This window comes from Trachurus japonicus, chromosome 24 (assembly GCF_045865225.1).
Source record: "Trachurus japonicus isolate A0001 chromosome 24, Traja_1.0".
NCBI lineage: Eukaryota > Metazoa > Chordata > Actinopteri > Carangiformes > Carangidae > Trachurus > Trachurus japonicus.
This window is the reverse complement of record NC_140930.1, coordinates 24,437,989-24,463,465: the sequence shown is the minus strand read 5'-3', so window position 1 is coordinate 24,463,465 and position 25,477 is coordinate 24,437,989. Positions and strand designations below refer to the sequence as shown.

The window sequence follows — 25,477 nt, the reverse complement described above, 5'->3', positions numbered from 1 at the left end:
TGCAGGTGGTAAAGGGGAAACTCCCCATCTCTGTGGGACTCCAACCCCTCCCCTCCTACTGAACCAGGAGATTCCACCAACAACACCAACACCAACTCCATAAACTGATTTTTTACAGTCACCATTAAGATAACGAAGAACATCAGTTAGGTTAAAAAACCCCCCACAAAACCCATGTGATAAGAAGAAAGATGACTCATGATTCAGTTTTTATCAGCAACGGTTTAAAAGTGAACACAGAAAGACTGTGGGAAAGTTAATGTCTAATTACAACTGTATTGTAAACAAAGGTAATTAACAGGCTACACCTCTGGCTGAAGAAAGCCTCACTGTGTTGTTGCCAAACCTTCACCCTGCCTATGATTTACACTCAGGGGGTTGCTACTGGTTTATGAGGGCTGTTCAGCGGCCCTGAGGTGTTACCGCTGGTCACTCCCAGGTTCTCTCTGCCCGGCCACTGGACGTTTAACACCTCCAGGAGGGACAATTACCCCGTCAGAGGGCCGCTCTTCACAGCAGCGTAAGGCTTCGCCCCATGAAAATCACACCTTTGTGCTTGTTTTGTCGGCCTGTGGAGTTCACACACAGGTCTGACTGCGCTGCAGATGGTCACAGACAATTGGCGTGGGATGGAAAAAAACAAGGCCTGGTGAGAACCATGGCCGATTGGTGAAGACAAGGCTCTGAACTTTAAACTGAAGGCAGCGGAAACCTGCCTTCAATCATACTGTTTTGATTTAGTTACAACCACATGTTTTTTTGCAAATATTTTCTCATCCTGGTGGAAAATACTGAACACGGCCTGTCTATTTACATTTTTCTCCTTGACTGCATTTATACAGCATTTTATTTACACAAGAGTACAAAGTGGTTTACAGTAAATCCTGTATAAATATGGATGTGACGCAGTTCTATTCTGTTAAAGTCTTCTTATTCCAAAGTATTTGATGTGGTGAGTTAATAAAATTAACTTGGATACTGATCTAAAAAGATGTAGATGCTGAATCGTACTTCTTCTAATTACAAATCAATGAACCTAACAAGACAAAAAGTAGAGTCAAGGCATCATTTACATTCCTCGTGATTTCCTATCAGGAGCTGAGGTCAACACAAGCAAAGTGTGATGGAGTCATTCCTCTGCAGCAGCAGTTGACACTGCCATTGTCATCTGGGTCAACCTCAAGTCACATTTCTGAAAACAGGTCTGGTAATATCACACAAGAGGTAAGAGACGACCCAGTGAAACGTGACTGACTGTCTTTACCAGATGAAGATATAGTTATGAGGAAGTGAAAACATACTTAAAAGGAAGAGGGTGTGGATGTTATTTTCAAAAATATACTCTACACACTGGCCTGCACTTTCATACATTTCTTTTAATAACTACTTTATGCAAACACACAGGCTCTGCTCAGAAACAGTTTGTTCATGTAATTAACACAGTGGACAGAGACAAAGTGACTGTACATGTGAACAGCTTTTGTTCCAACTCATCCATGTATTATTGATAAATAAATATCAGCCTGAGGAGTTTTCTTCAGTCCGAGTAGTTGAATATGAGTTTGGGTAAGTGTGGTGCTGCCCCCTACTGGGGAAGAAAAGTACGACTTCTCAAAAACATTGATCACATGTTACTTTGTTTAATGTTTAATCAAATGGGTTTTTATCAAAAACATACACAATGGGAACAGCTAAAATACAGAAATTGGCACAACTAGTACATTCAAGTATAAATATATGAATAAGTAAAAATACAACATTGTTAAATATCATTTATTTTAATACAATGATAGGTAAAAACTTTGGCTCATTAGGTTTAAACAGGTAGTCTATTACCAGTGCTATTTTTCAAAAGAAATTCAAGTAACTACACAGCTACAAAATGAGGTCAATCAACCCTCAACGGAAAGGCGAAGGAGGGAGGGATACTGCTTTCTGCTTCCATTCAAAGAAAAGGAAACGGCTTTTAAAAAGAAATATAAAAAGTATCCTCAGTGTGATCAGCATTTTGAAAGAATCTCCTGGCAGCTTTTGTAAACCTTCACTAGGCAGTTCAGTCTCGGCTTTGAGCTCTGAAAGATGAAGAACAATGTTCATTAGAAACAGGTTACTGTGAAATAAAGGCCTTTGTACAGGAGGTAAAACCAGAGACAAAACACTGAGAGGAACTGTTCAAAAGCAGGTTTCTGTCTAATACGTCGTGAGTGAACTGTGCATTCATCCTAACCTGAAACAACGGCACAACACTTGATACTGCATCAGGCTCTGAGGGATCCCTCAGTAGTACACAAAGGTAGTAGATGATTTGATGCTGAAATTACAAACAAACAAAAAAACCATGAATCCACTTATCTCACAAAAGTATATAATGAAATAACTGTAATTGTAGAATAAGTACTATGCAAGTATGATGTGAATAATGTAAATTTGCACACAACAGAAATATAATCACCATGTGAATGGCTTCATTGATGACAATGTCCTTAATCTTGCTCATCTCAATGAAAGTGGTGGTCTCGCGGCCTGACGCGTAGCTGGACGACAGCTGGATGCCCAAGGAGCCAATGACGAGCAGGGACTCGTGGTCCACCTTCACTAGGTGGATGTGCAGCATCATGCCGACCAGGGTGATGACGATGGCACTGGACAGGACAGCAGTGTTCTGCAAGAGACGGAAACACACTCATGTCACATACATATCTTGGCCAGTGTAACTTGTTGACACGATCAATCCAAACTACCACAATCTTCAATGGTAGAGATTAGAGAATCTTATCTTCTTACCACCTGTAGACCTCCAAAAATGAATTTTGTCCACATACAGTAACACCTTGGTCCGATTTAACTAAATAAAGCTATCCGAACTGAAGAACAGAATACACCACACATTAAAGCCTGCTGATCTCATACAATCACTAATTTAACATGTATGCTATTCTACTTTTTTTTTTAAATTTAAATTTTACTATCATATCGTCAAATTAGTTGTCATTTTATTGGTTGCAACTTTGTTGTACAGCACTTTGTAGCATTTGTTTTGAAAGGTGCTATATAAATAAAGTTTATAATTATTATTATTATTATTAGAGATTAGATTACAGACTTAATGGTAATGAAATCCAGACTGGAAAATTCTGACAACCATATAATTTACTTCACGAAGTTCCATGACATACTAGTACAACAAATGATTACAGTGTGGTGCGGTGACTCATAGATATAGAAACGTTTCATTATCTATGCGGTGACTCACACAGGACAGGTGTGTTGTAACGTCAGTAATAAATTATAATAACTGGTCTTACCTGCGTGAAAAAGAACACGGTGTATGAGATGAGCCAGACCGAGCAGGTGTACACCATCACCTTACCGATGGACACTTTGGAGGAGCTGACGATGAACTCCCTGCAGAAGCTGGAGTGGCTCTGACAGTCCAGGGATATGGCTTTGCCGTGAATGTCAGTGAAGACCTCCTCCTCCATGATGAACGCGACAGAAACTGTTCACTGACACGGTTAACTTAGCCTGTGGCGGCAGTGGGTTAGCCAACCTGAGCTAACGGTGACAGTAGGTCAACGCTGAGCTAACGGCAGCTAGCCGCTGTAAACAGAGCAGGTGGGCGGCAGGTGGAGACAGGAGGCGACAGGGGCAAGGGGCATATGTGTGCTAACGTGTCCCCGTTAAATATAAAACAAGAGACGACACGGCAAAGACACCGTACAGAGTGTCCCCAACACAAGTACGACTGGAAGAGATTTGTTGCCAGAAACAAATCAATCTCTACACAAGCGGCGCTCGTTATGTGTACCGGGCTCCCCCGGTTAACACAGTTCAAGTGGCTCCAGTAAAAGGCTTGTAAATAGTTGATGGTGTCGACAGGGGTCCCCCAAATCAATCAAGCAGATAAAAACAAATCATTAGTCCACCTTAAAACCAAACACTTATGACACAGCACCTGATAGTCGTACAACGCGTTAATATCGGGTAATGTCTCCGCCCACCCTGTAAAGCGCCGGTGTGCACCGTTAACAAATAAAAGTGAACCCTACAGCAGCTGGAGGGCGTAAAGCATCATGGGCAGCGGGAAGTACGCTATGTGTCATTCAATTTATTTAAGTGTTTATTTAAGTTTCTTAAAACTTTATAAGGGATATACGACGGTGCATGTACAATAAAAACGAAGACATATTCTATAAAACAATAAAAAAAACATACTTTATTTTCAATGCAACACGTAACTCCTTCATTACCCAAAATGCATTGTGTTCTCGTGACTTTTGACCTCTGGATAAAAACAAGCCGATCAGCTGATGTAAAAGCAACAACATCTCCCAGGTCTGGGACCCAACAGCTCGGCTAGCTAACTTTCCCTGGATGTGGCAGTCGGCGGGGAGGCGGCGGTGTACGTGTCCGCTTTGAGCCTCTGCTGAGCCAGCGTTACTCACCGAGCCAGCCGCCGTCCGTCGGACTAGCAGCCGCCGCTATGTCAGCCGAGTGAAATGAAGGTTGTTTGTTTCTTCACCAGTGTCTCCCTTTGTGTAGCCACTGTTAGCTAGTGTGACTGGTCATTGTTTTGCATTTTTCTTTGACAGTATGACGAGTAAACCGAGCTGCTTTTAATTAGCAAACCGGCACCGTCGTTAGAAAATACAGGCTAAGAGATGCAGGGCAGCTAACGATAGCTAGCAAACTATTTTGCCAAAACATAAAGTGTTCACCAGAGTGGACAGGTGTGTGTGAGACTGCTACCTGGACTGAATGTCACTACTGACAGTCAGCAGTAACAAGCTCAGCTGGACATTTCATTATAATCTTTTTAGACAGTATTAAACATAGGAGATTTGGCTTTTTGTAGAATTTGACCATAAAGGTTACATCACATCTGGTCACAGAGTTTTGCATAACTGTGCCATAACTAGTCACTTTTAGTTATACTTAAAGGAACAGGTCTCCTCTCTTATCAGCACCAAAAGTTGTGCCCGGGACCTGTCAGGTTTGAGATGAGTGGTCAAGGTCCAGCTGTAGATAAAGGAATGAACACAGTCCTGGTGTGTCAGGAGAGCTATGCCTGTGGGGGGACAGACGAGGCCGCCTTTGAATGTGATGAGTGCGGCAGCCTGCAGTGTGCGCGCTGTGAACTGGAGCTCCACCGCCAAGAGCGGATGAGGAATCATGACCGGGTTCGGATTGCACCGGGACATGTTCCTTTCTGTGACTCCTGTAAAGGAGACAGCAGCTGCTCCGGGAACGGCGGACGGCTCAGAGCTGTGGTGCGCTGCCAGGGCTGTAAGATCAACCTGTGTCTGGACTGCCAGAAACGCACCCACAGCGGAGTCAACAAGAGGAAGCACCCTCTGACACCTTATCCCCCGGCCAAGGCCCCCCAGGAGAACAGCGTGAGTGCAGGGGAGGCAGAGATCGAGATCCTGAAGGCCAAGCTGGAGAAGGTGTGCAGCTTCCTTTTGGTGGACGAGAAGGAGGAGATGCAGGTAAATGTTATTAATATAATATTCATTCACACACACACCATACTTGTGTGATGATTTAAAGGGATAGTTTAACATTTTGGCAAATTCTCTTATTGTCATCAATAGTCATATGCTAGCAGTGGGTTCATTACATTTAACAATCGGTGCATGTTGTTTTGAGATCGGTGGGGCAGAGATGCAAGCTGTTCAGTGAACACAATGGAGGTGAATGGTACAGGTCCCCTGTCCCTCATCAAACTCATTAAATACACAATCCAACAACTCCATAACACTCTGGTGGACAAGTTGTGACTTGCACATTCACCACTCTATGAAATAATAATGTAACATTATGAGACAGAGTTGTTTTCGAGACAAATGCATAGCCGGAACTACATTCCAGGCTCGGCTGCTGGGCGGAGTGATTTCAAAAGCTATATGCTTCATGTGTCTTGATGTTACATACTTATACATGATTATTTCATAGCGTGGTGAATGTGCAGGTCACAACTTGTCCACCAGAGCGTTTTGGAGTTGTTGGATTGTGTATTTGATGAGGGAGAGGAGACCTGTACCGTTCACCATCATTGTGTTCACTGAGCAGCTCACGTCTCTGCCCCACTGATCTGAAAACAACATGCACTGATAATTAAAGGTAATGAACCTATCCCTTTAATACTGTGGCTAATCTTGTGTGGATTGTCAGGTGAAGGATGACGATGAGTTTGTGGGACGGCTGGGCTGCAGACCAGATGAGCTCCTCAAGGTGGTGTCTATCTTCGGGAACACCGGGGAGGGCAAGTCCCACACCCTCAATCACACATTTTTCCTTGGGAGAGAAGTGTTCAAGACGTCCCCCACTCAGGAGTCCTGCACTGTGGGAGTTTGGGCAGCCATGGACCCGGTGCACTGTGTTGTTGTCATCGATACAGAGGGGCTACTTGGGGCTGGTATGGAGCAAACAACCGATTTGTCTCTCATCATGACAGATAGTAGGAGACTCTTCATCCACAATTAACAGGCTTTCATTTCTCTTGTTTGCGCTCATCACCAGGAGCCAATCAGGGTCAGCGAACCCGGCTGCTCCTCAAGGTCCTGGCTGTTTCTGATGTGGTCATCTACAGAACGCATGCTGACCGTCTCCACGACGACCTCTTCAAGTTCCTCGGCGACGCTTCAGACGCCTACTTGAAACATTTCACCAGGGAGTTGAAGGCGACGACCAGCCGCTGTGGTCTGGACGTCCCCTTGTCCACTCTGGGCCCGGGAGTCATCATCTTCCATGAGACCGTCCACACCAAGCTGCTGGGATCAGGTCAGATGAAGCTCGTTTATGACTCCAACACCACATTGTAGGAATAAAATGAGCAGAACTGTCTTGTGATTTTCCAAAGATGATGAGTTAAAGTTATTCTCTCCCTCACTTTCTCTCTGTCCATCCCTCTGTCTCTAGACAAACCAAATGAATCGGCTGAGCGTCTGCTTCAGGAGCGTTTCAGGAAGCTGGGTCTGTTTCCCGAAGCCTTCAGCTCCATCCAGTACCGCGGGACTCGGACCTACAACCCTCCCACAGACTTCAGTGGTCTTCTGCGTACCCTGGAGCAGCAGCTGGACAACAACACCACCCGCTCACCACGCTCCGCCAGTGTCATCTACAAGGCTCTACAGGTATGCTATGAAGAAACATACAGTATGTGCAACAAAAATATGTGTGGACACAGTATAAGTGTGTGTCTGTGACTCTTCATCTCCCTTCACCTTCTCCTCCTCCTCTCCTCTCCTCAGGCCCTGAGTGAGCGCTTCAGCGGAGAGATAACAGATGATTACATGACCAGTAACTCCTTCTTTCCAGATGAGTACTTCACCTGCTCCAGCCTCTGCCTCAGCTGTGGGTATGTGTTTCTCTCAGCACCTGCGGTTCAGTTACAGAAAGACAAAAAGCATCATTCATGAGGCAAAACAAACAAACATGACAAAAAAGGCTTTATATTTGATGACATGCTCAGATGTGACAGCTGTCCTTGGAGGTAGAACAAAGCAGGGCATCACCAACTGCTTCTATGTTCATCATTCTATGGTTTTCACAGTGGCAGTCTTAGCTCTTCTGTGTTTTAGCTGTATAAACTAAAACAATATTAAAAAAATCATATTGTTATATGACTATAATATTACACCTGAAAATTCTTTGCTGCACTCTCCTTCAGTTCGGGTTGTAAGAGAAGCATGAATCACCTAAAGGAAGGACTGGACCACGAAGCCAAACATCGCTGCCGCTACTCTGCACAGTACGACAATCGCATCTACACCTGCAAGGCAAGTTCACACCCAGTTTTCTCCTGTATTTTCTATGGAGTTTTTCCTCAGTGGATGTGAGGGTCTAAGGACAGAGGATGTTGTTATGGTGCTGTGTAAAGCCCTTTGAGACACAAATAAATTTAGCTTTGCCTTGCCGATGGTCATATTTGAAGAAAGTCTGCATGACAAGGCTCTGAGTGTGTGTTGATCTGATCTCCTCAGGCCTGCTATGAGGGAGGGAAGGAGGTAATAGTGGTTCCCAAGACGACGGCCTCGTCTGACTCACCGTGGTTTGGCCTGGCCATCTATGCCTGGTCTGGGTGAGTCCTTCTGCCATAGAGCGATGTGGAAAATTAATGGAAATAGCTTTGTTGCTAGCACAAATAATTTAATACATCCTCTTTAATTATGGGGTAAAAAATGGGAACACAATACCAGACATAATTACCAACAGAAAGTTCTCTACCAGATGAATTGCATCTCTGTAATAGAGACCAAAGCCACCAGTCTGTCCCCGTGATACTGGACATAAGGTTCTTTTCCTGTCATTGTCTAGGTACGTCATAGAGTGCCCCAACTGTGCAGTGATCTACAGAAGCAGGCAGTACTGGTATGGAAACCAGGACCCAGTGGAAACAGTGGTCAGGACAGAAATCCAGCACATCTGGCCCGGGGTAAGGCCACAGTGGAACAACTTAAACGAGATTCTGCTTAAACCAATTAAACAAAGTTTCAAGCCAAGAACTTAAAGGTTTAAAGTGGAATGAATGTTGTCACATCTGCTGCGAGCTACATTCGTAGTTAATTCTCGCCAGCTGGTTGCGTTCAAATGTCCGAGAAAGAAATGCAACATTGAATTTGTGATGTTTTTTAATGCTAATATGTTGATGTGAGCAGAAGCTGCTGAGGCCGGCGAGTGCTTTTGTAATCTTTGCTTTGTTCTTCTCTCGCCTTCTTTTCAGTCTGACGGGTTTTTGAAAGACAACAACAATGCTGCTCAGAGGCTGCTGGATGGAGTGAAATACATTTCTCAGTCGGTGTCTGAACTCAGCGTGAAGCCTGCCAAAGCGGTCACCTCCTGGCTCACTGACCAGATTGCTCCCACCTACTGGAAACCAAACTCCCTTATCCTGGTACATGACTACAACTGGACTAAAACTAGAACAAACACAAACTCTGTAGAAACACTGGTTCGAGAGCAAACACAGCCCCTTTTGTTGTTGTCATTGATTTTCATGGCGCTCAACCTGTTGCACAAGGTTATTCAAGGTTTAGCCTTTTTACCGGAGGTATTTATTACAGTGTGGTGGCTAATTCACAGCTGATAGCGGTGATGCAACGTCTAAAAGAAAGGTGTTATTGTGAGGACGCTCAGTGTGAGAAAAGAGGACAGATGGTTGAGATTTAGATGATGGAGGCCTGAACCACACACACACACACAATAGTTTTAGAAATCCAGATTGTTTGTTACACAATAGTTACACTCTGTGGTTCCTATCCAAACAGGATTTGATTAAAGTGTCTATACTCAGAGGTGGAAGCATGTCTTTAAATCTAACTATAGCTACAGGACGACAACTGTCATTCTGACTGGAAAAACACTCAGACGTTATCCCTATTGTGTGTGATGCAGCAATGCCATAAATGTGCAGAAGAGTTCCAGCCCAACGACACCAAGCACCACTGCCGCTCCTGTGGAGAGGGCTTCTGCGACGCCTGCTCCTCCAAAACCCGGCCGGTCCCAGAGAGGGGCTGGGGCCTCGCTCCCGTGCGAGTCTGCGACGCCTGTTTCCACAACAGGGGAATCCCGACCGGTATGCAGATCAGTTCTACTTTTCGACCACCGTGTGATGTGTATGAGAGATTCTGACCCGCTGTGTGCATGTTTTCCTGCTGTAGAGCTGCTGGACGCTGCCCTGGAGGAGGAAGGAGGCACGCTGATCGCCAGGAAGGTCGGGGAGGCTGTTCAGAACACTTTAGGAGCGGTTGTCGGTGCCATCGACATCCCTCTGGGTGAGCTTTCCATCCGTCTCATATAGAAAACAATGCAGATGAAGATCACATCTAATCAATACTATCAACAGTCTAGACCAGGGCTGCCCAATTTGAGGCTTGACTGATTATTTTTGGCTCACTGCCCATGCTTAAATTTTAGATGAAAAAAAAATAAATTATTATTTTCCTGCTACCTACTTTAAAAAAGAGCCATAAATAATAGTGTTATTCATTTTCAAAATTACTTTGTATGAGTTTTTATTTTGTACAAGCATATTTGATTTAAAGGTCCAGTGTGTGTAATATTTGTCAAGGTTTATTGGCCAAATCTGAATATACTACCCATGAATATATTTGTATAAGTGTATAATTGCTATAAAATCAAATTTGTTTGGTTTTCGTAGCCTTATAATGATTCATTTATATATACGGTACATATGGCAAGGGTCTTGCTTTAGAGAGTGTCGCCATCTTGCGCCGCCATGTTTGTACGGCAGCCTGAATGGAAAATCCAGCCAGAGAACACGGTTTGCAACTTTCGAGTTCATAAATAAACCAACAGAGAAGAAGGCAGAAGGAAAGAAGAAGGAGGAAAAGGAGGAAACAGCGGAGATATTGTAAAATGGTTTAGATCTTCACCTCATCGCTTCATGATCCTGAAATACTCTACTTTAATGCACTGCAACATAAATGTTTAGTTTTGGCCTGTGACCCTCCACCCCGATTCATATTTGGCCCTTCACTAAGTAGAATTTGAGCACCCCTGATCTAGACTGTCAATGACTGTTGATGATCATCTCTCAGTGGATTCATGTGAGATGATTATGAAACAGCAATGAGAAGTCATTCAATGTGACTTCAACAAAGTTTTTATATTTTAGATGATGGAACCAGAGGATTTTGGCATTTAACTGAAAAAAAGACATAATTTCCTGACTGTGCCAGTTGACTGTCATCGTCTGTCTTTGACTGATCAACAAATCAATTTTACTCTAAATGTGAGATGTTATTTATCAGGTGGACAAAATGTATTGCCTCAGTGATGACAAATAAAAACTATTATTTAGTGTTTTCCTTCAAGCAGAATGAGTTTTGGTGCAGCATGCCCTGGGTTTTTACCACATTTCCTCCTTTGCATTGTGGCTGTTTAACATAGATTTAGGCGCTGGTGCTGAATCATCAGTGAGTCCTCATGCAAAGCTGGACTGCATGAGTAATTCTAGTTTTGTTTTTTTTCATTAAACACAATGGCTCCTTCTCTCTCTCAGTTACAGTAACAACTTTTTCATTTGTCCAGGTCTTGTGAAGGACGCGGCTCGTCCCACCTACTGGATCCCAGACCAGGACATCACCTCCTGCTGCGAGTGCCAGAGGGAATTCGCCCCGCGTCTCTCCATCCACCACTGTCGCGCCTGCGGCCAGGGCGTGTGCGACGACTGCTCCCAGGAGCGGCGCCCCGTGCCCTCCCGGGGCTGGGACCATCCTGTGAGGGTCTGCAGCGGTTGCAACCAGAAACCAGGGGAGCTCTAGCAGGACCGGGACCCGGACCGGGACCGGGAGCAGGAGTCACAGTGGTAACACTTAAGGACGCCAACCTCTACAAAAAAACTGGAATTGACACGGTTTCGCCCCGGCTACTTGAGATTGGTGTTGTCTTTAGTGGCTTCTCTTGGCTGCCAGCTGGCTGACTGTGGCCGGTTGGACTTGTTGTTTTTTTTACCGCTGTCCTCGCGTCACTTCAGTCCCTCGATGCTATCTCACCTTAATACCCCTGTGTTTTACACTGTGAACACTAGTCAGAATGAGACATGAATGACTCAGAGAGATGATAATAATGAGTATTATACAGTAAATGCTCGCTTCCAGTTGAGTTCAGGTAAAGTTCCACATGCCCCTTTAGACCCTTTACAGATTTGTATCAATGCACATGAAACCCCTTTGACAATCCCTCTCAGTGTGACACACTAGTACTATTAGCACCTTTTCTTTTAGTTTGGGGCTACATGTGTGAACTATGTAATAACAGGAGAGTAGGAGATTCCAGGTAAGCACTTTTAGATTGTTTCAAGACTGGCTTTAGAGGAAATGAGGGAAAAACTGACTCTGATCCATGTTTGAATGGATCTACTTGAGCTGCGTTAGCTTTAGCTTCTCTCTGGCTTCAGGAGTGTTACCACAGTCAGAGGCCACTGATGTACTGTAACACCCCGATGCATTCCAGCTTATATAATTACTCAGTAATAACTACATACATAATCCCTTGATCCTTTTTGTGGGTGTTTGGGCATCTGAGTGGGCAGATGATAATAGAACAGCCTTAATAATGCTGTCCAAATAGACTGTTTAAAAATTTTACATAGAATATACATATATGGGAAAAAAAAGTTTACTTTAAGCGCAACGTGTTTTTAAAATGTCAAAACTACTATCCGTTAATAAGACAAATCCGAGTGCAGGGAGAAGATGCAACGGAGTGGCTGGCTCACAGTAGCAATATGGTTCAGAGAAGACTTCAAACTATCTTTTTGAGGCTGGCCCCTCAAAACAGGGAATATTTCGAAGAGTAATAATCCTTTACTCGTTCAACTCAGGCTGTGTAGCTGGTTAGAGAGGAGCTGATGAAGAGCAATGTACCTGACAATGTAGAAATGCAACATGTGATACAGGAAGGCTTTGACTGAACACCCTGCCTGGCCTTGTGAGGCCCGACAGTGTTTATGATTAGTGAAAGATTCTTCTTTCAGCGACTGAATGACCTTGACCTGAATGAGTGAACCATGTCATCATCTCAGTGAATACAGATATCACATAGAGCAAATCAATACCTTTATGTTCATGTATGCTCTTACACCATGTATTAAACTGCAGAAACCTCTGAGTTTGTGTGTGTTCGTCAAGGGACAGAAATATCTCAGTTCTCAATTCACATCACTGTTTTTAATGATTCTTCTTTTGTAACAACAATTAGAAAAAGTTGTATCGTGGGCGTCGTTTAGCTCAGTTGCTATAGCAGCCGCCCCATATGCAGAGGCTACAGTCAAATCCCGACTCAGGCGGCCCTTTGCTTCTCTGTCTCTCATTTCCTGTCTCTCTCTCTCTCTCTGTGCTGTCAATTAAAGTTTAAAAAAGCCCCGAAAATATACTTTTTTTTAAAAATTGAAAAAGTTGTATCAATCTAAATCATAAACACAGTATTGTTTGCTTCAGATCAGAAACATCCTAAATGTACAGTGGCCCTGAGAGTTCAACACACTGCAGCTTCAGAAAACATATGCAAAGACAAACGTGCAACAAATTACAAAAAAATCCCAGCAGGTTCATCACTGATGTGTTACTGGGATACATGGACTGAAGTTGTAGTGTGTTTATTCGCATGTGTTCAGTTTAATGATGTTTTCTGAAATTTCCACCTGTGTTGTTTATTGTTTGTGTTTACTTCAGTTGCAGTGCGTTGAGCTCTCAGGGCCGCTGTGTAAATTGCACCACAAAAGAAAGTCAGTTATGTTTTTAAGTACACTTATTTAGTTTTTTCTGTTTACAGTGAGCATTCGTGTGTCTAGCACTTTTTCCTATTTGGCACAAACAAGTTAAAAAATAACATTCCCCTGAGACATAAATTTTTTGAGGTTTTACAAAACCTACAGGTTCAATATCATTTGTCTATTTGGCAGAAAAAAAGAGTCTCTTTAAAAAAAAAATCACGTTTCAGAGGAAGTATTTCCAGTGTTTTCACAGAATCCAGCCAACTGCTCTCCTCCTTCCTGGTAGTCGCTGTTGTATGGGAAATAGTACAGGTCGTGTTTGACGGCCATGAGCAGACCGGGGAGTCCCCTGCAGCCCCCCAGATTGGAGGAGAAGACCACGCTTGGGATCAGGTCGTTTGCGACCGGGTGGGGTGACGGGATGGTCCTCAGCAGGTGTCCGTCCTTCAGGCTCCATAACCGTGTGTAGCAATCCTGACCCACTGTGGACACAACACAGTTCACACACACAGTGAGAGTCCTGAAAAAGCAAACCTGGAAGTCAGTGGTGAAAATCCTGATAGAGCATGTTACCTGCCAACAAAAGCCCCTCTGGCTCATTGACTTGAAGGGGAAGGTAGGCATGTTCGTTGTAGTGCCCTTTGTACTCCTGCACTGGCTTTGTCACTCGCACATCCCACAGTTTGATCTGCACACAAAACACACACGGTTAATGCAACAACAGAATCCATGTGGGGCCACCATGTACAGGTGCATCTCAGTAAATTAGAATATCATAGAAAATTAGTTCCAGTAGTTTCAATTCACTCTAATGGCAGTGAATAGAGCTCACTTTTGAATCGTCCAAAACACACACTATGAAACATCCAAATATCTCCATACTGCTCGTCTGTACTGACCCAAGTGAAGCCGCGATTTGCTGCGAGATGTTCTTCTGTGTTTACATCAAACATCCAATGGTTTACAATGACGAATGAACATCTCGCAGCAAATGTTGCGCAGCCACTGGGAGCTACTGCTACAACAAGGCTAAAAACAGAGATCAAATTATTTTTTTCCAAACAACTTTTTCATGTGGCAGCTTAAGGACACTTGGGTCAGTACAGACGAGCAGTATGGAGGTATCTGGATGTTTCATAGTGTGTGTTTTGGATGATTCAAAACTGAGCTCTATCCGCCGCCATTATATGAAAATCCGTTGCCAGCTGGACCCCCACTGGAACTCCAAAAGCATTTTATAACTCCAAAAGTTCTCCAAACCCTTCCTTGGCATGACGGTGAGTAGAAAATTGGTGAATTATCAATTTTAGGTGAAGTATCCCTTTAAGTCAAATAGTCTCAACCAAGTATTGAGTACATAGATGGACATCCTTTTCAGAAGGCCAACATTTCCATACTAAAAATGCTTTTTTAATCAGTCTTTTGTAATATGAATTTTTTTTTTGAGATACTGAATTTCAGGTCTTTATTAAATATAACCAATACTATTATAATTAAAAGAAATTAAATGTTTCATTCTGTGTGTAATGGATCTATATAATGTATTAGTTTCACTTTTTGAATTGAATTACTGACATAAATAAACTTTTCCATTATATTCTTATTCATTGAGATGCACCTGTCCTGTATATTTTATCCTGGGTCACAGGAGTTTACTTTCGGTTCTGCTTCTGCTTTAGCTTCAATGTAAACAGCTCAATTACGATCTTATTCAATTTTCCCTAATGATACCTTTTTGTCATTGTCCACTTTAATGGTCACCAAAGTTCACAGCTTGATTATACTTATAAATACACACTAACAGCACTGTGTATTATTACAACCACTAATTTGTTACAGGTTGACCCCATCTAAAGGCCAAAAGATAATTAACATACTTGTAATTTCGGGCCAAATGTTCATCGCAGGACGAAGTAAAGTGTTATTTTAAATCTGACCTGGCCCAGCATGTCGGCAGCCAGCAGGTAGTTCTCATCCTGGAGGACGCGGACAGAGGTGATGGCTGACTCTTGATGGAAGCGACTGGCTTTCCAGCTTTGATCCCTGCGACCACGCTGCCGCAGGTCGATGCTGAAGATCTCCCCCGACCGGCACCCGTTGAACAGCACAGGGACCTGAGGGGGGGGGAAAGGGAGTCCTTGTTATTTCCACGGTGTTCACCCTCTGCTCAGAGCTGTTCTGAGACATATCAAAGAGAAATCTAAAACTTATTACCAGTGAGCTCTAACATGCTTCACTTTGATGTAACAAATGACTCACCCTGAGGGCAAACTGCTGAGCCAAGACATCGCTGCCTACACTGTACGTCTGTGTTCGGCCCGTCTCTGCGTCTTTCACAATTACCCTGCGAGACAGACCTGCCAACACATGCAAGAAAACATTAGTATTTAAGATTGATAACTTTGTGGAGAGAAAATATATGTAGCTGTCTGATTTTAATCATCAGAGATTAGATGACTCTGGGCTCCATGTGAAAACTGCTATCAAGACAACACATTGGAAGTATCTGTGACCCTGACACAGCTTTGAAACTGTTTACTTTTCTTCACATGTGCAGTGATTGTGACCCCACTAAGGCCTTTGAAGAATGAGTGATACCAGTGCATGATTAGTTTCCAGCATGTGTTGCTGCAGTTTCTTTCTGTCCAAACAAAGTGAGTGTGATTTAAGAGACTGTTCGCAAGCCAAACCAACCGATGTTCTCCAGAGATGCCAATGATTGTGACTGATTGTAAAAAATTATATATCTGACTTATGTGCAGAAAGAGGAGTGGGGATGGAACGGACCGGTGCTGAAGGTCTTGTCAAACTGTGGGTTGAGACACCAAGCACAGGACCAGGCCGAGGATATCTTGAAGCTGCACAGCATCCCAGGCTGGTCTGAGGAGAGGGAAGAATCAAAGAGGAGACACATTAATGGAACATGAAACATAAATCATGAATCATACCCTCTCTGATCCTCTACAGTCTGCAGGCATAAGAGTAACTTATGCAACTACTGTGGAATCATGGACTAAAATCATCATCCTGGTGAAACTGCCAGGTCAAAACCACTGCTGTATGGCAAAGTATCTGCAATTTGCCTTAAAAGTAATCAAATGCAAGAGGCTAGTTTAAAGTCTAAAGTAAATCCATACACCTGAGGCAAGGCAATTTTATTTTTATAGCCCATTTTACAAACAGTTTGTCTCAAAGGGCTTTACACAGCATCATAACATCCTCTGCCCTTTGCAGAAAAGTATTAGGGCCACTGTGAAAAAAAAGAAGTCTTACTTTAATCTGAAAATTCTGAGTTTAAAGTCAGAATTCACTTTTTTTTTGCAAAGTGACCCTAATCCTCTTTCGTAGCCCTTAGACCCTCACATCGACTGAGGAAAGACTCCCAAGAAACCCTCCTAACAGGGAAAAAATTGGGGATCCCTCACCCAGGCCCAGGATGGGCAGACGTGCAATAGATGTTGTTTACAGACAAGAAAACAGTTTATAACACCTGAGGACATTCTCTTTAATCTAACCTGGGTTTGAGTTGCTGAAGAGGGAGGCAGGAAGTAAACTGACGCAGCCGGGGGTGTCTGCCACTCCCACCAGACAGAGCCTGACAGTCAGCGCATTAAGGAAAACAGAACCAGATCAAGAGGAATACAACCTTAAAAATGGCCGTGTGATGATGTAGAGGAATGGTGTTTAGCAGAGATGAGACATTGTTCTTAGTATTTATCTAATGAAAACATGACTGACTAAGAGCTCTAAGACTGGAGAAGGATACAGCACATGGGAGTCTGGGTAGTTGACTGAGGCCCAGCAGATGGAATTCACCTGAAACACATTTTGTCAGAGTGGAAGAGTCAAAATTCACTGTTGTTAGATTGAAAACACACTTTGACAGCATTTACTTTTCTCTGGAACTGATATTTCAACATGTAGATTTGCGGCACTTTAAGGCCTTTAAAGGGGATTTGAAGCATCTGAGGTCATTTACTGGGTTTATTAACACCTAATAAAAATTCCACTTAACCAATGTAGGGAAAAATATGGGCACGGTAAAGTACGTATGCAGAGTTACTGCTCGAGCCTCAGTGAAAAAGTTCCACCTTGCGGTTGGTGAAGTAGAGGTTATCACACATCTCCACGGACAGAGAGCCTCGGCTGCTGCTGCTGAAGTTCATGATGCCGTACTTGCAGCCGCCGTGAGAGACGTCGTTGACTGTAAACACTCGCTCGCAGGCCGAGTCGCCCTGAGGAAGACAAGGGAGGATTTAAAAGTTTACACACCAGAAGGTTCACAAGGGAAAACAACATTAAAACTTTAATACAATAAGTTATTAGGTGTTTGTTTCTGTTCTTGTCTGTGTTCTCACCACTATGAGTCTGAAGTTGTCCGTGCTGGGGTTGCTGTTGTCTGTGCTCTGGACCTCTAGTTTGTGGCGTTTCATTGCACTGACCTTCACCTCATGGATCAACCTGGAGACACACAGTAACCATGGTAATTCTGGCTACCACCATCCACAGAGGATCCACAGAACAAGAATAACTTACTCACTTCCTTTCAGCTATCTGACAAACTGAATGTATTTGTTATTTGAAGACATGTTTGCCAATAGGCTGAATATAAATCATTAACATTAAAGGCTGCTGACGCAACTGTAAGTGACATGAACTCTTATAATTCAGACTGTCGGGCAGCGCAGTATTTTGACTATGTTTTAGCCTGCTAGTCTCTCCTTTTTTATATAACTGTTTTGAAAGCCATGTCAAAAATGGTTAGTGTCATAGTTAGAGGCCAGCAATGCTACAAAGAAACCTCACTCTACACATACAGAACTGATTAGCATTCAACTTAGTCTTTGTTTGACTGGGGTTGTTTTCAGTAATGTATTACAGCTGTTGGTTTTGAAACATGTATAGGACACAAGGGGGAACAGCTCGCTGTCCTCGCATGCATGTGCACACAGCAGTGGGACACAGTACCTGCAGTAGGAGTTCTCAGGTAACAAGCCGAGGTGTCTTTTCTGCAGCAGCAGTGAAGTGTTCAGTCCTGCTCTCGGTGCTTTCTGTAAAGAAGATTGTATTTTTAAACAGGAATGGCCCACAGCGTTTCAGAACATGGCTCAATCCCAGTTAATGGTGGAAAAAAGATGTCATCATGTATCTGTGATCATTTTACAACAGAAAGCTTTTATCTCGTCTCCATAACCGGGAGACAGGATGTCTGCTTCTGTCAAGGGAAACAACAATCAGTGAACTGTATTGTGTTGGTCTTCACACTGTCCTCTCAGTGACTGAAAGTGAGGAATCAAGTGAGTGATCAACCACAGTTTGGATTCCGGCAGTTTCTTCTCGGCATAAACCGTTTATTCTAAGTAGACTCATATGAAAGGCATTGCTTTTGATCATAATTATAATTTAGGTGTTTCCGTTTTGCATGAATTGCTCCTCTTGAAGGAAGCTCTCTGACTTACTTTTCTGGGTTTTTCATCCTCCGCGAGCATTTTGTTTCTCCGTTTCTCCTTTTCTTTCTCCTGCAGCTTCTCTCTGGTCAGTGGGTTACAGTTGTTATGTCCCGGCAACAGACGGAAATAACGGTTCTTCTCCGGGTCAAAGTAGAAACCTGGCAGCTCTGGACACAGAAGAATAATGCACATCTGTTCTCCACATCTTTATTCACAGTACCATGATGCAGGGCTCCAGACTAAGTTTTTTTTTTTTACTAGGAGTACAGTGGCCCCTAACTTTTAGAAAAAATATTTTAGGGGCACACACAATGAATCAACTTGCAAAGCAAATATTTACATTTCCTTTTCATTCATGATCCTCACATATTGGCCTGCCACCTGTAGTGACAGCTTCCAGAGTCTGTGAGTTGACCCTTCCACATTTCACCAGTGATAAAAAAAACAACAACCGAAAAACAGCAAATGTACTGGCTGCACATGCACGAGTAGATGAAAAATTTACTTGCACTGTCTCAAATTTTAAGGGGCGATCTGGAGCCCTGCCATGATGTTACATCTCATTACAGAGAGAATATGGACCACTGATGTCAAATAAAGAGACTGGACCAAGTCTATTTACTGACTGCTTGATAATGATGCCTTCACGTGTGGTTGTCAGTCCATGTAAAGCAACATTAGTGTTACAAACAACCAACATTGGACCAATGTAAATATGAATGTGGTTACGGAGGGAGTTACTCGCTCTAACCTGGGGCAGCACTGCTGTCCTTGGAAGAGGAAGAGGACGATGAAGAGGATGAATTGGAGGTAGAGGCGGCCTGGTTGTCATAGCTCCTCTGGGGTGTCCTGTGTGACGGACCTGCATCATTGTGTCCATACCTGTGACAATAGATGAAGACCCTCAATATTAACTTAAGGTTAAAAGTCAATGACTGACTCTTGCATGCACTGCCAATGGTGAGAAGTTGTTACTAGGACACACAACAACTTCTTTTTTTTTTTTTTTTTCTTTTACAAAGTTTCATTGAACACACCACTGTTCGTCCTGTGTTGACCTGTGCCGGTGGTCTTGGTACCAGCCGCGGCGGTGACCTCCCCCTCGACGCCGGTTCGGTCGCTGCCCTTCTCGCCAGGTCCACTTCTTCATCCCCGCTGAGTGAGTCCTGACCCCACGCTGTCTCTCATTCACTCCCTGTGAATATGTGTGAAGCTGGCGACTCTACACAGACACAGCGCGACTACGTGTTAGCACCAGGTTAGCACCAGTTAGCTACTTCTTGTCATTAGCACTCTGAAGCTAATGTTAGCTCCACAGCCTTGTCGACACGTTTTGGTGTCGGCGCGTGACATTTAACAGAAGTAAATATTTAACATGTTTTAACAGGTCGATAAACTCTGCCTCCGGTAGAGGAAACCAATCTTTATTTTCTCTATAAACTGATAAACATTAGGGGTTTAACACCCCATGAGCTAACTAACTACTGTACACTGAGTTCCTACTGTTTGTGTCCCGCCTCCTCATGTCATTCATTGGTCTATTGCTAACAATAGTTTGTGACGTTACGCGCAGTCATTGGTTGTTGTTTATTTTTCCCCCCGTGCGAGCGTGAGGATAAATATATGGAAATAATTTTATTGTTTTCAATTGAAGGACTTTCAAATGTAAATGCTGGCAATAATGTACGCGCGCGCTGTGCATGCAAGACTGAATCCAGGGCTTTTTATTGTCATCATTGGTCATTTACAGCAATTTAATTTAAATGAATGCCCGTATTATAAAACTAGTGGATTATTGTCTAAACAGCCGTCAAGCCCTCTAACCCAGTCTAAACTACTGATAAGATACCCTGCTACAGCTCCTGTTGTATGATCTTCATCTAATTTCAAATCGATTACATTTAAATCAAGTTCATTTCATGAGATCACTACAGTCTTGACTGGGAGATTGATTTTGACAGAGCTCCCTGAAGCCACGCCTAATGTCCTGATGCTGCTGTTGTATTGGTAGCGAGCACAGTGCCCAGGACCGCATTGGCTGTTGTATGTTTTTTCATAAGGGTCCCAAACTATACCGAGATTTGGAATATTACGTTACAGTCCTGCAGGAAAATGGCGACTGTCATTCATAATCCTCTAAAATCGTGAGTAAATGTTTGATATTTTATTGAATGATTGCACAGTTTGGTTGCGTGTAGTCTGCGCGTGATAATGATCTCCGCGTTTCAATTAAAAATGATCAAATTAACACTTTTACCATGTACTTGAAGCAGTGTCCGTGTGTGTGCGTGTGTTATCTCTGCAGGTACCGTTGCCTGTTTTCTGTGTTGTGTAATACTGATATAAAAATCATGTCCTCATGCATAGTCCTGCAAGGGAACCGTCTCCAAACCGCGCGTAAATGTCTCTTGCGGACTTGGTTTCACTTGGACAGAAAGTTGCCATTGTCCACATTGTGCTATATCAACTGAAAGTTTGCACGCAGCGCTCTTTGTCAGCGCCGGACGGTGGATTTGCATAGATAATTTCATGCAACTAATGTCACAAGGCGCACATTGAGAGGACGACTGTCGCCCACTGCGCGGCTCGTGCTGTCAAGTAGATGCAGCCCACACAAAGCACAGCAGATTAATATATGTTATTATACAGTGCTGACCTCCTTTCATGCATGTATGGGGGGACCTGCAGTGTAAAACCCACTCAAGGGGTGTGCATTGTTTTTGTACTAAAGTTCTTAAAAACTGATGATCTGCTGCATTAGCGGTTTGTGATTAAAGTGGAAACATCCACAGAGCTGCAAATATCCTGGTGTCTTTATTGTCAAAAAGAAATTGACATGAGATTTGTAACACTCTGCTCAGTTTATATTGCGCGTCTGCCTCTCTGCGGACTGACAGCAGATGTTTACACTGATCATGTGGAATGTGCAGAGTGAGTTTTCACGAAATCTGTTGTGCAAGAGCCCATATGAGTGCTTTAAACAAAGCGTGATCCGACAGGAATCTGGTTGGGCCTACAGATTTTTCTTTTCCTTTATACATTTTTTATAAAAATTTGAAGGGCGTGGGTTGGTGGGTTTACATACTGTATCTGCTTCCACTCAAGGCAATGTTGTAATTATGTGTAATTAAATGTTGTAGAGCTAAACGTTGACAGCCAAAAAAAATAAGTGCACAAAACAAAAACAAAAATCATTTAAGCTGCTGTTTTCTGCCAGAACAGATAAAGCTGCAGAGACTGTACGTGTTTGTTTTTGTGTGTCTTTAGTTGTGCATGTGGAGCATCAGATTAGCAGCGTCCCAGTATTCTCCTGGGTCCATCTGTTGAGAGGGAGGTGGATGTAAAGAAGGATGGTGTGATGCCGGGGCAGAAGGAGAGATGGAGGGAGGGAGCCCCCATCTGCCCTTTCATATACACCACCACCACCACCACCTCCCACCCTCCACCCCATTTAATATCCGCCGCAGAAACGGAAAACAATGTGTGTAAGTGTGGGTCCACCTCCACGCCTGTGCCATAATATAATAGCAAACTGTCCAAAAGTGTATGGGACCTGAGTCTAACAGCTAATATCAAGTAACATATGAGATGCTACCATGGGAAATCATGTTGTGGTCTACTTTCCAGGCAGAGTCCTGTCTGTTAGGAACAATGGGGTGTACTTGTCATCTGTCCTCAGGATGTGGCCCGGTAAATCATAGGCACTCAATAAGGACACGGTAATGATCCAGGCCTCCTCTGCTGCCAGTGCTCAGCTCTGAGAGATGAATTACGAGCGTCAACAGCTGGCAGTAAATATGTCTGGCTTTCTGCACTCATTCAGTCATGTTTTAACCATGCATGTTTACTTGATTTTATTTAAACTCTCATTTTCACAAAGACTTCTTTGTGATTAAAACCTGGGAGGTAGGGGTGAGGGGGGGGGGGGGGGGGGGGCTGTGTGGGATGGGACTTAATGAAGAGCTGACATGAGAAGTATTCAAATGAGCGGCGTTATTCATATGCAGAGATGTGTTTGTGTGCAGATTGTGTGTCCTTGTACCTCATCATTAGTTTTTTTGGTGGGGTGTGTAATGAACCAGGTGGAAAACGGTTTGACTGTGTTTGCATAAGGAGGTGAGAGAAGGCGGGAGGTGATTCCGGGGGGGGGGGTAAAGGAGCTGGAAGAGGGAGGGATTGGGTCATTAATGTGTTTGGGATTGTGTGTTTTTTATTGTGTATGTTTGTTACATGCGTGGGTGGTTGTGCAGCCGTGTGCCCCTCCCCCAATTTGCGTGAAAGGGAGCATGAGTGAGTGATGGTGGTTGGAGATGAGGGGGGGGGGTCTGTCTGCCTGAATTTACTGCATACATTTATACTACACCCTCAGCACAGGGCGAACCCTGGCCTTTGTCTGTCTGAGGGAATGGGAATGTCCGGGAATGGTTTCCAGGCACGGGGAATTAAATGGCCAGGGACATTTTTTTTAGAGAGCTCCATGCAGTGATCAATCCTCTCTGCCCTGCTCTGCATATGTTTCTCTCTTTATGTTTTTTTTCACATGTGTGTGTGTGTGTGTGTGAAGTGTGTGTTATTCTTCACAATCTTCTGCTTTGCAGACACATTTTCTCATATTTCCCCCTGTGACCCTCACGCTGAGTTGAAGTGAGTTATCGTTCAGCCCACGTCTCCAGCTCCAGCTCCTTCACCTCGGCCGCCTTCAGCGTCTCCACCTCCCCCCACCCTCCGCAGCAAAACAACAGCAATATCTGAATCAGGGTTTCCCCTCTGCAACACCCTTTCCTCTTTAGCTGCTCGCTCTACCTCTCCCCTTTCCCCCCTCGGACTGCACCCTGCACCTTTCCCTTTTATTCCCCTTTGTGTGTCTGTTTGTGCACGGATAAGTGTGTGTGTGCGTGTATGTATATGTGTGTGTGTGTGTGAGAGAGAGTGCGCTCGTGCGTACACACATCCGTGGGTAGGAGAGAAAATGAGTGTGACAGGGTTTGAAAGGGAACACGTGTGCCCCGGGACTCTGCTTCCCTCCCCTCCCTCCTCCGTGGCTCCTCCTCCTCCTGCATGTCTGCTCGGCCTTAATGCCACAAAGCGACCTATCGGTGCCCTCACACCGCTGCCCTGCCCTGCACTTCCTCTGGACCTCTTACTATTTCTTAGTCCAAAATAGACTTCATCTTCTCTCACTGCCTTGTGTCCACTTTAATATAAACTTCCACACTTCCTATCAGATGGATCTGCAAGTTACACGTCAGACAGTCAGTTGAAGTAAAGCACGTCTGTGTTTCAGTTTTGTTTTTGCTGTTTTCCAAGATGAAGACCTAAAACATACATTTTTTTGTACAGCATAATAACAAAACATAAAAATAATGTTTTCAGTGTTATAATTCTGTGTCAGTCTGTCGTCTCCTTAACTCTCAGTCCCCTATAAGGGCCTGTTGTGGACCAATGGATGCTATAAACTCTGCAGTCAATAGAGATGCTGCTTCAGAGGAGAGAGAGCTCATTAAAATGATTGACACAGGTGTGATTATGGTAAACTGAAGCGAGGAGGACCAGACTGACACAACACCTCTAGCCTCAGGCAAAAAATGGTAACAGGGTGAGAGGCGCTCTGTTGTTGTCGATCTGTCTGTGAATGGGACCTTTTAGAAATGCCTGGAAGGATATTTCAGATTGGGCACAAGCATTCACTGATTAGACTGTAGGTCAAAGATCGAGGTCAGTGTGACCTCACAAAACACATCTCCGGCCTTAACCCTGAAAATTTATATGCCACTTATGATGACGTGATGACATTTTATTTCCAAATGGCCAAAGGTCAGCTTCACTGTGACGTCATAATGTTCTGCAAAAACACCTCCGGCCATTATTCAATGATGTAACTGAAGGAGGGAGATTGTGACTATATTTAACACATCTTTTCTGTTTTGTTTTATTGATTTATTTTAGCTTTATAATCATCAAATATGCCCATTACACTTCCTCAGAGCTCATTCAATTGAATCTGAGCAGCTGTGTGACTCAAAAAGATCATAGATGAATAAGCCGGGCAGTAAATGTCAGTGAAAAAAAATTATTGAATCAATAATTACATTTAAAAATTTCTGCCAGTTGACACAAACTGAATAACAACTAATAAGAAAACTTTGATGTGCCACGTGAAACTTGTTGAAACAGGAGCGTTGAGAGATGAGCACAAATGTGAAGCGTGTGACTGTGATTTATTATGCCATTTGCCGTTACTGTGCCAGCTCTTTCAGTGATTGATTACTCTATTTAACAGAGAGAGAAAGAAGACGCTGTGAGTAATAACAGATAGAAACATGTGGCAGAATATTGATGGAGGAGAATCACAGCACACATGCAAACACAAAGGCTTGTTAACAGCGTCTCTTCTTCAGATGATTAACTGTGAGGATGGATATATTAATAGTTATAATGCTCATAAGATCTTCTTTGGTCCTTGACTTGGTTTGTGTGTGTGTGTATGTGTGTGTGCGCGCGATCCTATTGGCTCACCTGTTCAGTGCAAAAGAACTTAGCACCTCAGCTGTCCACTGATGTCTCCCTGAGGCTCTGATAAATCATTCATGGTCACCTGTGAGGGTGAGAGCAAACAGAACAAAAGAGGGAATTGAAATGCAGAGTCTCCTCTCCTCCTCCTCCTCTCCTCTCCTCTCCTCTCCACTCTTCTCTCCTCTCCTCTTCTCTCCTCTCCTCCTCTCTCCTCTTCTCTCCTCTCCTCTCCTCTCCTCTCTCCTCCTCTCTCCTCTCCTCTCTCCTCCTCCTC

At 43.6% G+C, this 25,477-nt stretch overlaps 4 protein-coding genes across 9 annotated transcripts in view; 2 read left to right on the top strand and 2 right to left on the bottom strand.

Annotated features, from left to right (window-relative positions):
* Positions 1–1,014: 1,014 nt before the first annotated feature.
* pigh (phosphatidylinositol glycan anchor biosynthesis, class H) lies at positions 1,015–3,786 on the bottom strand. Its single transcript, XM_085771384.1, has 4 exons — positions 3,306–3,786; positions 2,453–2,662; positions 2,228–2,311; positions 1,015–2,072 (listed from the first exon to the last, which is right to left on the bottom strand). The coding sequence occupies exons 1-4, from the start codon at positions 3,480–3,482 to the stop codon at positions 2,001–2,003; spliced, it is 543 nt and encodes a 180-aa protein (XP_085627510.1). The 5' UTR covers positions 3,483–3,786; the 3' UTR covers positions 1,015–2,000.
* A 940-nt stretch (positions 3,787–4,726) lies between these two features.
* Positions 4,727–12,634, top strand: zfyve1 (zinc finger, FYVE domain containing 1). The gene is made up of 12 exons (XM_085771375.1): positions 4,727–5,489; positions 6,175–6,418; positions 6,523–6,783; positions 6,922–7,136; positions 7,254–7,360; positions 7,673–7,781; positions 7,986–8,083; positions 8,320–8,437; positions 8,726–8,896; positions 9,397–9,577; positions 9,663–9,776; positions 11,056–12,634. Exons 1-12 carry the CDS (start codon positions 5,001–5,003, stop codon positions 11,286–11,288), a joined length of 2,340 nt encoding a protein of 779 aa, XP_085627501.1. The 5' UTR covers positions 4,727–5,000; the 3' UTR covers positions 11,289–12,634.
* A 295-nt stretch (positions 12,635–12,929) lies between these two features.
* wdr21 (WD repeat domain 21) lies at positions 12,930–20,205 on the bottom strand. The gene is made up of 13 exons (XM_085771376.1): positions 19,728–20,205; positions 19,442–19,572; positions 18,700–18,857; positions 18,209–18,291; positions 17,599–17,701; positions 17,332–17,475; positions 17,007–17,056; positions 16,756–16,835; positions 16,028–16,120; positions 15,500–15,597; positions 15,178–15,354; positions 13,814–13,928; positions 12,930–13,722 (listed from the first exon to the last, which is right to left on the bottom strand). Exons 1-13 carry the CDS (start codon positions 19,838–19,840, stop codon positions 13,457–13,459), a joined length of 1,611 nt encoding a protein of 536 aa, XP_085627502.1. The 5' UTR covers positions 19,841–20,205; the 3' UTR covers positions 12,930–13,456.
* Positions 19,726–25,477, top strand: part of dpf3 (double PHD fingers 3) — a 23,579-nt gene continuing 17,827 nt past the window's right edge. For 5 of the 6 annotated variants that reach the window (XM_085771379.1, XM_085771377.1, XM_085771381.1 and 2 more), the window contains exon 1: positions 20,676–20,834. In XM_085771379.1, coding sequence (XP_085627505.1) covers positions 20,803–20,834 — 32 coding nt within the window. In that variant the 5' untranslated portion in view covers positions 20,676–20,802. Of the gene's footprint in view, positions 19,850–20,675; positions 20,835–25,477 lie in introns of those variants that run through there. The other variant, XM_085771383.1, reaches the window with a different exon arrangement.

What these genes read in the sequence shown, in the direction of transcription:
- wdr21 (XM_085771376.1), bottom strand. Translation starts at nt 19,840, where the DNA reads ATGAAGAAGTGGACCTGGCGAGAAGGGCAGCGACCGAACCGGCGTCGA. An exon ending in AGGATGAAAAACCCAGAAAA is followed by an intron (nt 18,292 to 18,699) that starts GTAAGTCAGAGA and finishes TCTTCTTTACAG; the next exon opens with AAAGCACCGAGAGCAGGACT. An exon ending in ACAACTTCAGACTCATAGTG is followed by an intron (nt 17,476 to 17,598) that starts GTGAGAACACAG and finishes TGTCTTCCTCAG; the next exon opens with GGCGACTCGGCCTGCGAGCG.
- pigh (XM_085771384.1), bottom strand. Translation starts at nt 3,482, where the DNA reads ATGGAGGAGGAGGTCTTCACTGACATTCACGGCAAAGCCATATCCCTG. An exon ending in CCGTGTTCTTTTTCACGCAG is followed by an intron (nt 2,663 to 3,305) that starts GTAAGACCAGTT and finishes CGTCTCTTGCAG; the next exon opens with AACACTGCTGTCCTGTCCAG. An exon ending in TCAATGAAGCCATTCACATG is followed by an intron (nt 2,312 to 2,452) that starts GTGATTATATTT and finishes TTGTAATTTCAG; the next exon opens with CATCAAATCATCTACTACCT.
- zfyve1 (XM_085771375.1), top strand. Translation starts at nt 5,001, where the DNA reads ATGAGTGGTCAAGGTCCAGCTGTAGATAAAGGAATGAACACAGTCCTG. An exon ending in ACGAGAAGGAGGAGATGCAG is followed by an intron (nt 5,490 to 6,174) that starts GTAAATGTTATT and finishes GTGGATTGTCAG; the next exon opens with GTGAAGGATGACGATGAGTT. An exon ending in GCCATCTATGCCTGGTCTGG is followed by an intron (nt 8,084 to 8,319) that starts GTGAGTCCTTCT and finishes GTCATTGTCTAG; the next exon opens with GTACGTCATAGAGTGCCCCA.